An 11,620-nucleotide genomic window follows, 5' to 3' on the forward strand; every position below is an offset into this window, starting at 1 on the left:
CGGGCGTCAGAATTACTTCATTCGGTGTCTCCGGCCCAGGCTGGGCTTCAGACTGGCTGGGGCAGGAATTGATGTTCTTGGGTGGGAGATTGGATCAGAGTGCTCAAGACCTTTGGAGTAAATAGTGACAGAGTGCTCTTAATTAGCATCAGCATACGAGACTGAGGGGTACACAAATTTTGGACGCAAAAGTGAGGATTTTGTTTTTAATAGACAATAACGTCATTATGGTCTGGAATTCACCAAATTAAGAAGATCTGTGCCAAAAGGAGATTTGGAAATTCTGGGAAAAGTGGCAGGCGGTCCTAATGGGTTTGCTGGACTAGAACAGGCCCAATGGGCCACAAGTACCTTTTACGACGTTATTTTGTAACATCAAACAGAATCCAAGAACCCCACCCCACCCCCATCACCACCACTTGAACCCCCACTGCCTACCTCCCTTTTGCTTCTGCCTCTAACACGCATCCAGAAATTAAGCAGCAGCCGGCGGACAGCCTCGCGCCCTGTCAGAGTAGGCCCGACTCCTGCAACACGAGCCCCAATCACCTGACCACAGTAACTAAAAGCAGTGGGTGCCCGGAGATCGTGCGAGCCGGTGATCGCAGCAGTCTTAAGACAACAGGGCCTACAGGAACCTTGGGACAACTTCCTTCCTTCCCTCCCTCCCTCCCACACCACACCCACCCCCCACCCCCAAAAACACTTCAGAACGGGCAGAGGATCAAAATGCCTGAAGGTATTGCGCAGTTTCTCACCACCAGACTTTGGAATTCTAAGGACATTGCGGGAAGGCGGGAATGCTTAAAAGGCTCCCTCAGATATCCACGGCACACAATCTCCCACAAAGAGGCTGCGGTGACAGCAGCTAACACACATCAGTCAAGGAGGCCGGGAGGGGACAGCGGACGATGATTCCGACCATCACCCTGCCAACCCAGCCGCACCCTCTCCTTCTCTCCCTTGTCTCCCTCCCTCCCTTTTCTCACCAAAACCCCTTCCCAATCAACTCCACACCGATTGCTTTCCAAGCCCATTACACCCTTCCCCGTGCTAACAGAGTTCTAACTAGTGCTTTTTGCTTTTCCTTATAATAAAATTATTTGCAAAGTTAAGAAAAAAAAAATTAAATGCCATTTTTTTTTTAAAAAAGGGCTTTGGAAAGATTTTTAGCCAGCCTGAGGTGCTGGTGCTCAGAGATAAAAGGTAGATTCGTTCCATCTTTTAAAGTGGCTGTTGTACGCTTTATATTACTAATAAAAACGGTGGCAAAAATTAAAGAGGCCTCACAAAGTTGTCAAAACAGGCAGGGCTGAAATGGCAGCTCAGCATTCCCAGGAATTCCCATCACTGCTTCCCAGTTCCTGCAACGGCAGAGTCCAGAGCTCTAACACTACGAGGTGCGGAAAGAGAAGCCAGTACCTAGAATGCGGGTGAGAGCTCGGAGGGAACGTCAAGGGAGGGGAGAGGGTCCGGTTCCGGCACTGCCGCTGGCCAGCGAACCCAGAGACAGGGGCAGTGAAGGTGGACCAGAGAGAGACCAGGAGGGCAGGGAATGGGAGGTGGGGTAACTGGGGAGGTCACAAGACCCACAGAGAATGGGCCTCCAGCGTAGGGGGAGCGGTGAGGGAAGGAAAAAGCAGACGGGATGGAGTATGTGAAAGGCGGAGGGGTCCAAGGGGAATGGATGAGGTTGTGAGACAAATAGTGAGTGGGATGCGGGATAAAGTGGGAAACATGGGAGGAGAGGGTAGAGACAGATGGAGAGGTAGAGAAAAGGGGTGAGAGAAAAATGCAGAGACAGGACAGAGAGAGGCAAAGGCAGAGAGAGATTAACAAGACAGAAAGAGATGGGGGGAGAGAGATGGCTAGAGCAAAGGTGAATAAATAATGGGGGGGGAGGAGGGAGAGAGACAGACACAGGTAAAGAGAAAGAGAAGCACAAGGTTGTGACAGAGAAAGATAGGGAGTGGAATATCGGAAACATGGGGAGGAGGGAAGAGACTGGCAGAGGAGCAGAGAACAAGAGGGAGGGACGGACGGACGGACGGGGGGAAGAGAGAGCGAGCGAGCGAGAGAGAGAGAGGGGGAGAGAGAGGGAGAGAGAGAGGGAGGGAGAGAGAGAGAGGGAGGGAGGAAGAGAGAGAGAGGGAGGAAGAGAGAGAGAGGGAGGAAGAGAGAGAGAGGGAGGAAGAGAGAGAGAGGGAGGATGAGAGAGAGAGGGAGGATGAGAGAGAGAGGGAGGATGAGAGAGAGAGGGAGGGAGGGAAGGAGGGAGGGGAGAGACACACACAAACACAAGGAGGAGGGAGAAAAATAGAGATAGACAGAAACAGGCAAGGAACCATGCCAACCAACAAACAGAAAATGGGAGGCAGAGGCAAGGAAAAAGAGAGAGGTTGTGAGGGAGAGAGGAAGTGGGATGGAATGAGGAGGGACAGAGAGAAACAGAGAGGCAGACGCAGAGAGAGGGAAGGGGAAAGAAAATGTCAAGGAATGATACTGGACAACATTTCAATGGGAAGCGACCTCTCGCCCAGATGCGGGGGAGGATTGTGTGAGACAGGAGTGCTGGGCCATTTGGGAGGACAGTGTGATGAGGATTCCTGGGAGGGGGAGTGACAGGGTGAGGACAGGGTCGGGGGGGGGGGTTACTTATTTACAGCAGGGGCCTTGACGAAGTTGTCAGCGCTGCAGAACTCTTTGATGGTGACGGTGAGCAGGTTGGTGGTGACATCTGTCACCACCACGTTGGAGCAGGGCGACATCTGGGGCCTCCAGCCCGACACCTCGGGCTCAGCGGGGGGTGTTGGTGGCGGGGGTGGGGGCCGACGGGCAGCGGCGGCCGACTCTGGGGGCAGGGAGAGGTCCAGCGCCTCGGCCTCCCGCCAGTCGGGCACAGCTGGGCTGGGGGTCTCGGCGGGTGCCTTGGCCCCGCCGCCGCCCCTCTCCCCCCCAGGGCCCGGCCACTCCAAGCCCGGTCGGGGGCCGGGGTCGCCAGGGTAACGGGGGGCAGAGGCCGGGGGCGAGGGCGGCTCGGCGCGGGAGGTGCCGGGGTCCCCCTCAGCCACCCTGCCGCGGCCGGGGATGGGCGCGTGGAAGGACTTGTCGTAGACGGAGAAGCTGTTGAACTTGAGGTGGCGGATCTGCGTGCGGAGGACGCTCTCGCTGAACTTCTTGCTCTTGCCGATGACCCGATTGCGCGAGGGGACCTTGGCCTTGCCCAGGGCCTTGCTGCCTTTGTCAATGACCTTCAGGTTGAGGATGATGCGCCCCCGCTTTCGCCGACGAGGGTCCACCTTGCGGTTGACGATCCGCACACTCTCTGGCAGCGGCAGCGGGGGCCGCGTCTGCCCGCTCAGGCCCGCCGGCTGGGTCTCGGCCCGGCCCAGGCCTCGCTTGGACGGCGGCCGGTAGCAGCGGCGGATGTTCTTTTTCAGCTTGTAGGCTGCGCTGCCAGGGCCCGGCTTCACCGAGAAGTGCATCTCTCCGATCCTCAGAGCTTCAGCTTGTGCGCGGGCCTGGTAGGGAGACGAGGGACAGCGGTTACAGACGGACAGCCCCAGCCCATTTCCCAAATCCCTCCCCCACCAAATCTCCACCATTCACTTCCTCTCGGGCAGGGACGATTTCGTGGCAAACACGTGGCACATGTGGGCCAGAGGTCAGGGCCATCTGTGACAGGAAAGAGCTGGTAATGTGCCGAGCTCTAGGAGAATCTTTGGGTCGGGGGTGGCGAACCGATGGCACATGTGTCAAATAAAGGCAAACAGTAAAAATTTGTTGGCATGCCGCATGCAGTGCTGTCCCTCGATTCATTAAACACCACCCATGAAAAGAAAGATACATAATGATCATCTTTACTGCCAAATGAAGAACCAAATACACTCCATGAAAAGTTGATAAAACTAGAACTATGAACGATAAAATTAATGATGTGTATCGCTCGCAAAACAACCTCATACAAGGCAGATATATTTGTCATTGATAGTGCAGCAGCAAAAACCTCAGAATAATGTGTTTTTTTTCTTTCCTTGATCTTTTATGAATATGCCTCACCATCATCATATTGTGCTGTGTCTTATGACACTGACAATCACGGTCTTGACCACGACTGCACTTTACAAATTTTTCTACAGAAGTGGTTTGCCATTGTCATCTTCTGGGCAGTGTCCTTACAAGACGGGTGACCCCAGCCATTATCAATACTCTACAGAGACTGTCTGCCTGGTGTCGGTGGTCGCATAACCAGGACTTGTGACACGCACCCGCTGCTTCATGTGACCCTGATCGGGGTGCTAAGCGGGTGCTACACCTTGCCCGAGGGTGACCTGCAGGCTGGCAGACAGAAGTACCTTACACCTCCTTTGGTAGAGACGTATCTCCACCCTGCCACCCCTACGCACCAAATATGCACATGAATATGCACCTAAGTTTATAATTTGACATTCACATTTCTTATATAGTAACAATACTACTTAAATATCACAAATACTAAAGTATGCAGCTGGAAATTCAAAGCAACACACACAAAATGCTAGAGGAACGTCTTTGGGAGCTGCTGAGTTGCTCTAGCATTTTGTGTGCAATACTTTATTTTTATTGACATACAGCATGAGGCAGGCCCTTGCAATCCCAGCCTAATCACAGAACAATTCACAATGACTAAAGTACCTACCAACCGGTACATCTTTGGACTGTGGGAGGAAACCGGAGCACCCGGAGGAAACCCATGCGGTCACGGGGAGAACTCACAAATTCCTTACAGAATCGAACCCAGGTCGCTGGTACCGTAAACCATTGTGCCAACCACTACACTACCCTGCTGCCCCATAGATATGGCATTACTTTATCAACTGTCTTTTTAAAAGATTAATATTAATAATTTTTGAACAGATTTTCTAAAATGCCTCATTTATTCCAATTTGTCTTTGTAATACTCTTATACTTTTCTGGGAATAATGAAGAGACTAAAATAAGCATCCTTTTTCCTTAAGAAAAGCCCGGAATCAGATTTGTTATCACTGGCATATGTTGTCGAGTGTGTTGTTTTGCAGCAGCTGTATTTTGCAATACATATTTTTATTACAGTAATAATATATAAAATTTCAATTAAATAAGTAGTGCAAAACAAGAGGGAAAAAAGGAAAACAGATCTTGAGGAATTGTTGCAACACACACAAAAAATGCTGGTGAACGCAGCAGGCCAGGCAGCATCTACAGGAAGAGGTACAGTCGACGTTTTGGGCCGAGACCCCGCGTCACGTCGACTGTACCTCTTCCTATAGATGGCCGCCTGGCCTGCTGCGTTCACCAGCATTTTTTGTGTGTGTTGCTTGAGTTTCCAGCATCTGCAGAATTCCTCGTGCTTGAGGTAGTGTTCATGGGTTTACTGTCCATTCAGGAATCTGATGGCAGAGGGGAAGAAGCTGTTCCTGGAATCGTTGAGTGTGTGCCTTCAGGCTCCTGTAGCTCCTCCCTGATGAGAAGGGGACATGACCTGGGTGATGGGGGTCCTTAATGACAGATGCCTCCTCTTTTTTGAGGCATTGCCGTTTGAAGCATAATTATTACTACTAATTCACTAATCAATGACGATCACTGGTCAAAATTACCATGGCATGCTAGAGAATGTTTCGGAAGATTAGTATGGGTGGACGCTCTCAAAAAGGCTCACCCCTCCCAAGCTAGACTGTCACTTAAAGCAGCGGTCCCCAACCACCGGGCCGCAGACCGGTACCAGGCTGTAAAGGAAGTGCTACCAGGCCGCGAGGAAACGATATGAGTCAGCTGCACCTTTCCTCATGCCCTGTCACGCACTGTTGAACTTGGTTGCCAACTGTCCCGTATTTGCCAGGACATCCCATATATTGGGTTAAATTGGTTTGTCCTGTACGGGCCGGCCCTTGTCCCGTATTTCCCCCGCTAAGGTAGAGCATTCCGATGAAACCTTTCGTGCCAAAATGGGTGAAGTGAAGAAGCAATTACGATTAATTTATATGGGTAAAATTTTTGAGCGTACCCAGACTCAAAAAATAACCTAACAAATCATACCAAATAACACATAAAACCAAAAATAAGTAACACTAACATATAATGAAAGCAGGAATATGATAAACACACAGCCTATATAAAGTAGAAATAATGTATGTATAGTCCGGAAAATAAGGCAAAACCGATTTGTGGGGGGAGGGGAAATCAGCACGTACGCGCATGCGCACACAGGTGCCCGCGCAAGGCTTCATGGTCATGGTAGTCTTTCCTGGGGTAAAGTGTCCCGGGATTTGACTGCTACTTTTGTCCCTTATTTGGGAGTGAGAAAGTTGGCAACCCTAACTGTAAACGACATGTTGAGGTGAGTTTAACCCCACTTGAACACCCCCCCGGTCAGCCGGTCCGCAAGAATATTATCAATATTAAACTGGTCCGCGATGCAAAAAAGGTTGGGGACCCCTGACTTAAAGACATGCCAGCTCTGTTCCAACATCCAAAGGCCTACGGTAAAGCTCTGGAGACAATCCCAACCCCAGCAGGGGTTAACTTATAAGGAGAGGCTGGAATGATTTCCCTGGAGGAATGTTTATAGAAATTGTGAGATACGTGGATAAGGCAGACGTTTGCAACCTTTTCCCCAAGGCAGACGAGTTGAAAGCTAGAGGACACTGATTTAAGGGGGTTGGGGGTGGGGGGGGAGATTTAAAGTGCCCCTGAAAAGCAAATTTTTCCTGGGAGGGGAGGAGAATGAAGTAATAGATTTGGGCATACGACCTGACGAAGGGCCTCGGCCCAAAGCACCGACTGCTTATTCCTCTCCACAGATGCTGGGTTCCTCCAGCATTTCGTGTGTGTCGCTCTGGTCTTCCAGAACCTGCGGAATCTCGCGTACAAGACTTTGGATCGGGGCAATAAACAATCTGCTGAACTCGGCGGGTCAACCAGCAGCTGCAGGGGGAGAGGAACTGTCGGCATTTTGGGCCGGGGCCCTGCGTCTAAAATGAAATATGGATAGGAAAAGTTTAGGAGGGGTGTAGTCTAAACACAGGCGAATAGGAAAGGCTCAAATAGGCATCTTACTTGGCATGGAGGGGCCTGTTTCTAGAACACAGAACTGTACAGGCCCTTCGGCCTACCTTTTAACCTACTCCAAGATCAATCTAACCCTTCTCTCTCACTTCTTCTTACAGAAACATCTGCATGAATCTTCTTCTTACATCCACATGCTGTTTAAAAATCAATAGGTGGTCGGAAATTTAACTTGGTTTAATGTCCGAGTAGAAAGGCAAACCAATTTTATTGGCAGTGATCACTTAATGGAGGAAACACTGACTCACAAATATCCTTTAGGAATCTCCTTGCCCAATCTACCCAGTACATGACACTAGCCCTATTATGATTTTCCCAACAGGATGGCCAAATCAAGTGCGGGGGGGCAATAATATCCAAAATACATCCCAATCCAACAACAGAAAGTTTCTTCTAATAAAATCTCAATTTCTTGGTACCATTTCTAACCATGAAAGCAAGGAGTTCTGCAGATGCTGGAAATCTTGAACAACACGCACAAGATTTTGTGTGTGGCTCAAAAAGACGACACCCATCATTAAGGAACCCCATAACCCAGGTCACACCCTCTTCTCATTGCTATCATCCGGATGAGGTACAGGAGCCTGAAGACACACACTCAAAGTTTCTTTCCCTCTGCCATCAGATTTCTGAATGGACATTGAACCTATGAACACCTCCTCACTATTTTCCCTCATTTTGCACTACGAATTTAACGTTATAATTTACAGTATTATGTTTTGCAATGTACCGCTGTCGCATAACAGATTTCACGATATACGCCAGTGATAACAAACCTGACTCTGAAGTGCTGGGTGAACTCAGCAGCCTCTATGGAGAGGAATAAACAGTCGACGTTTGGGGCCGAGACCCTTCATCAGGACTGGAAGGGAAGGCAGCAGAAGCCAGAAGATGGAGAAGGGGAGACGGGGAAGGAGTACCAGCAAATAGCAGACAGGGTAAACCAGCGTCTTCCCTTTCCCTTCCAGTCCCGATGAAGGGTCTCGACCCGAAACACTGGTATTTGCTGCCCTCTGTAAAGACCGCCTGACCTGCTGATCTCCTCCAGCATTTTGCATACATTGCTTCTAACCATGATTTCTTCTGTAATCTGTCTCCTAACTGGGCAGCTACGTCAGCTGGGAGTAAACAAGTCAGTGAGGGAGCCAGCAGTAAAAACACGATAACTTTATCATAGATCTCCATCATCAGTAAATAACACCTTCCCCCTCCCACCCCACCGCCCGGAAAAAAAAAATCAAGCGCTGTCAACCATCCCCTATAAAAAGCACCAACGCCCCCAGGCAGCTAGAATAAACATTTGCACAGCCACAATTCCAGCCTTCGCAACGTGTGCAGCCTTGTGAAATCCCTTTTTTTTACTGAACGAGGGTGGGTGAAGATTAACCACGAGAAGCTGAGGTGGGGATTGCAGGGGGGAGGGGGGTTGTTCAAGAATAGAGAAGGCCCGAGTTCTCCCCCAGTGAGTAGCGAGTACCACAAGGCATAGGAGAACCAGGCCATTCAGCCCATCGAGTTTGCTCCACCGTTTCTTTGTGGCTGATCCATTTTCCTCTTCAGCCCCAATCTCCTGCCTTCTCCCCGTATCCCTTCACATCCTGACTAATCCAGAATCTACCAACTTCTGCCTTAAGAATACATAAAGGCTTAGTCTCCACAGCTGCCTATGGCAACGAATTCCACAGATTCACCACTCTCTGGCTGAAGATTAAATGCCTCATTTCCATTCCAAAAAGAACCCCGCCCCCCCCGCCCGCCCCATTCTGAGGCTGTGCCCTCTGGTCTTCAGCCCCCCCCCCACCAGAGGAAACGTCCACTCTACCGAGGCCTTTCAGCATTCGATAGGTTTCAATGCGGCCACCCCTCGTTCTTCTGAATTCCAGGCACTTCAGTGGAGCAAGGTGTCAGAGGAAAGTGGCGGTGGTGGGCACGATTAGCGTTCCGAGGACGTTTAGACAAGGAATGGGCTAGTGCAATGCTACGACAGCTCGGGGATGTTCCGGAGTTCAGAGTTCAATCCCAGCGTCCTCTGTAAGGAATCTGTACGTCCTCCCCATGGAATGTGTGGGATTTTCCACCCGGGCGCTCCAGTTTCCTCCCTCAGTCCGGAGAGGTACTGGGTGGCTTAACTGGTCACTGTAAGTTATCCCGTGATTAGGGAGGGTTAAAACGGGGTCGTTGGGCGGTGCAGCTCGAAGGACCGATTGGGCTGACTCCACGCAGTATCTCTGAATTAACTGATTGACTAGATTGGAACAGTTTAGGGGGACGTGGGCCAAAGGGAGTCAGGTGGACAACTTGGCCGGAATGGACAGGACGGGCCAAAAGGGCCCGGATCTGTACTGTAGGACTCCGACCGGGAGCTTCCTGACATTGTGGCTCCCAGCCAGCAGGGAGTCCCAACACTGAAGGCAGTCGGGACTCTGGGGGAGGATTCTATTACATCAGAATGGCTGGAGGAGCGAGCCAGTCACGCAAAGCGTCAGCGCACAGAGCAGTCCCCCCCTCCCCCAGCTGGTCAACTCTCCAGGTCATCCTCGCCTTACTGAAACCTTCCATCCGCTTTCCCTCGCGGAGTTGCACTGGCCTCCGTGCCAGCTCTGTTAAAGCTCCTCCCGAGCCCCCCTCACTCCATTAACCCTTCACAGACAACTCCACACACACACACACACACACACACACACTCTTCTTGTGGTTTGCAGCCAACGTGCGAGCTTGCACATGATAAAGGGCTGACAGTACCTTGCTGGTCGCAGTTTCAATTACTCTAGATGTAACAGGCCCTTCCCGCCGCACTAGCCAGTTACACCCATGTGACCAATTAACCCACTAACCCCCAATTCTTTGGACTGTGGGAGGAAATCGCAGCACCCGGAGGAAACCCAAGCGGTCACAGGGAGAACGTACAGACTCCTTACAGGCAGTGGCGGGAATCGAACCAGGGTCACTGGCTCCGTAGCCGCGTTACACTACCATGCCACCCCGGAAATCTTCCAACAGTATTATTCCTGAGAGGGAATTAAACAATTGAATACCAGATAGCAGCTGAACGGGGTCTTGAACCCAGGACTCTCAGGCTGACAGTGTAAAATGGTCTGCCAACGGAGCTACCCTGGTTGCAGGACAAATGCTGGCACTGGCTCACTGCCCTCTTTCACATCCAGCAGTCAGGGTTTTCAGTTTCATATCTCAGGGGTGCTGCATTAACAGTCCCACGTTGCTAAGCCTGGTAGACCCGTGTGCTGAGAGTCCCTCCTCCCAGGACAAGCCTACACCAGGGTCTGATCACTCTTCCCTACCAATTTCCCAGCTCTCAGGAGACTGAGAAGGGAACTGCAAAAGCAATAGACAAGGCTGGGATGCAAAACAAGAGTGCATTAACTTCTGTACTTACAGCTAGGAATTCCGCAAAATGACAAGAATCCAATTTACTAACTACTAAATGCAAAGCTGTTGCCAGAAGTCATTCATTACAGATTTTCGTCAATATGAACGAGTCATTGCTTTAAAAAAAACCCCTGCAAGGTGTATTGCTTGATTATTAAAAAGGCGCCTTCCTGCGCCACTTTGTCCTGATATATTTTGCTTTTTGTTGCAATTTTTAAAAATGTATTAGACTCACTTTTAACAAGAAGGTTTTGGGCTTGGGGCCTCGTTTCTTCGGTCCATACAACTCCCGCTCCCTCTCTCTGCAAGACATGCAAAAACAAAAGAACAAACGCTCGTTTTGCAGTATGTGGGGCAGCAGGAACATATATTTTTTTTAATATATAAATATAAATAAATCCAAAATGGACTCGATTCGGGAAAGAATCAGATTCTTCCGCTTCTCTGTGTACCTTTGCTCGAACGCCGCGATTAAACGGGCATCCAAGATATTCTCCTCTGGCTCCCAAGTACTGTACCTAAAAAGAGAAAGCAGTTGAGCATATGCAAAAATGCATATGTATATGTGATTGTGCCTTTTTAATTTGGACCGACACTTACTTGATAGCCCATCCTTTCCATTTCACCAGATACTCAATGCGGCCCTGTCAGAAATGCAAAAGAGAAAGATTACTCGGGGCGGAGGCTCCGTGCAAGTGCGGTGGTTTTCTGCATTGGTGGCGGCGCGTCCCTCCCGCCAGCGCCGCCTCCTACCTTCCGCACCCGCCGCTTGATGATCGATTCCGCCGCGAACACTCGCTCGCCCACCGCCGAAAGCTCCATCTTGGCTCCAGCCCTGGCGCGCGCAGCCGCCGAGGTCCTCGCACGTGACCGCACCGTTGCCAGGGACCCGGCCCTTCCCCCGGCGGCGGTTGCCAGGGACCCAGCCTCCGCCTCCGGCGGTGGTTGCCTCGGGAAGCGGATGAGTGACAGCCGGCGGGCGCAGCGGGACCGATGTGCGGGAACGCGGGAGGGGATTCCTCGGGCCGTGACGGGGGGATCACCAGTGACCATCGGAACGGTCTCGGCTGCACTCGGATCAAAATCCACTCCGCAGGATGAAATAAGCTATTCAATGCAACTACGCTCCAGGCTTTTGGCAAAATTAGCG

The 11,620-nt window shown here is 50.9% G+C and overlaps 1 protein-coding gene across 1 annotated transcript; it reads right to left on the reverse strand.

The window, feature by feature from the left end:
• Positions 1-2,506: 2,506 nt before the first annotated feature.
• On the reverse strand, positions 2,507-11,328 carry cbx6a (chromobox homolog 6a). The gene is made up of 5 exons (XM_063062811.1): positions 11,224-11,328; positions 11,071-11,114; positions 10,923-10,988; positions 10,706-10,772; positions 2,507-3,521 (listed from the first exon to the last, which is right to left on the reverse strand). The coding sequence occupies exons 1-5, from the start codon at positions 11,290-11,292 to the stop codon at positions 2,652-2,654; spliced, it is 1,116 nt and encodes a 371-aa protein (XP_062918881.1). The 5' UTR covers positions 11,293-11,328; the 3' UTR covers positions 2,507-2,651.
• Between the last annotated feature and the right edge of the window lie 292 nt (positions 11,329-11,620).

This window comes from Mobula hypostoma, chromosome 11 (genome assembly GCF_963921235.1).
Source record: "Mobula hypostoma chromosome 11, sMobHyp1.1, whole genome shotgun sequence".
NCBI lineage: Eukaryota > Metazoa > Chordata > Chondrichthyes > Myliobatiformes > Myliobatidae > Mobula > Mobula hypostoma.

Excerpts from the sequence above, each read along its gene's own strand:
- cbx6a (XM_063062811.1), bottom strand. The coding sequence starts at position 11,292 with ATGGAGCTTTCGGCGGTGGGCGAGCGAGTGTTCGCGGCGGAATCGATC. Across the intron at positions 11,115-11,223 it reads TCAAGCGGCGGGTGCGGAAG|GGCCGCATTGAGTATCTGGT; the intron begins GTAGGAGGCGGC and ends CATTTCTGACAG. Across the intron at positions 10,773-10,922 it reads ATCGCGGCGTTCGAGCAAAG|AGAGAGGGAGCGGGAGTTGT; the intron begins GTACACAGAGAA and ends CATGTCTTGCAG.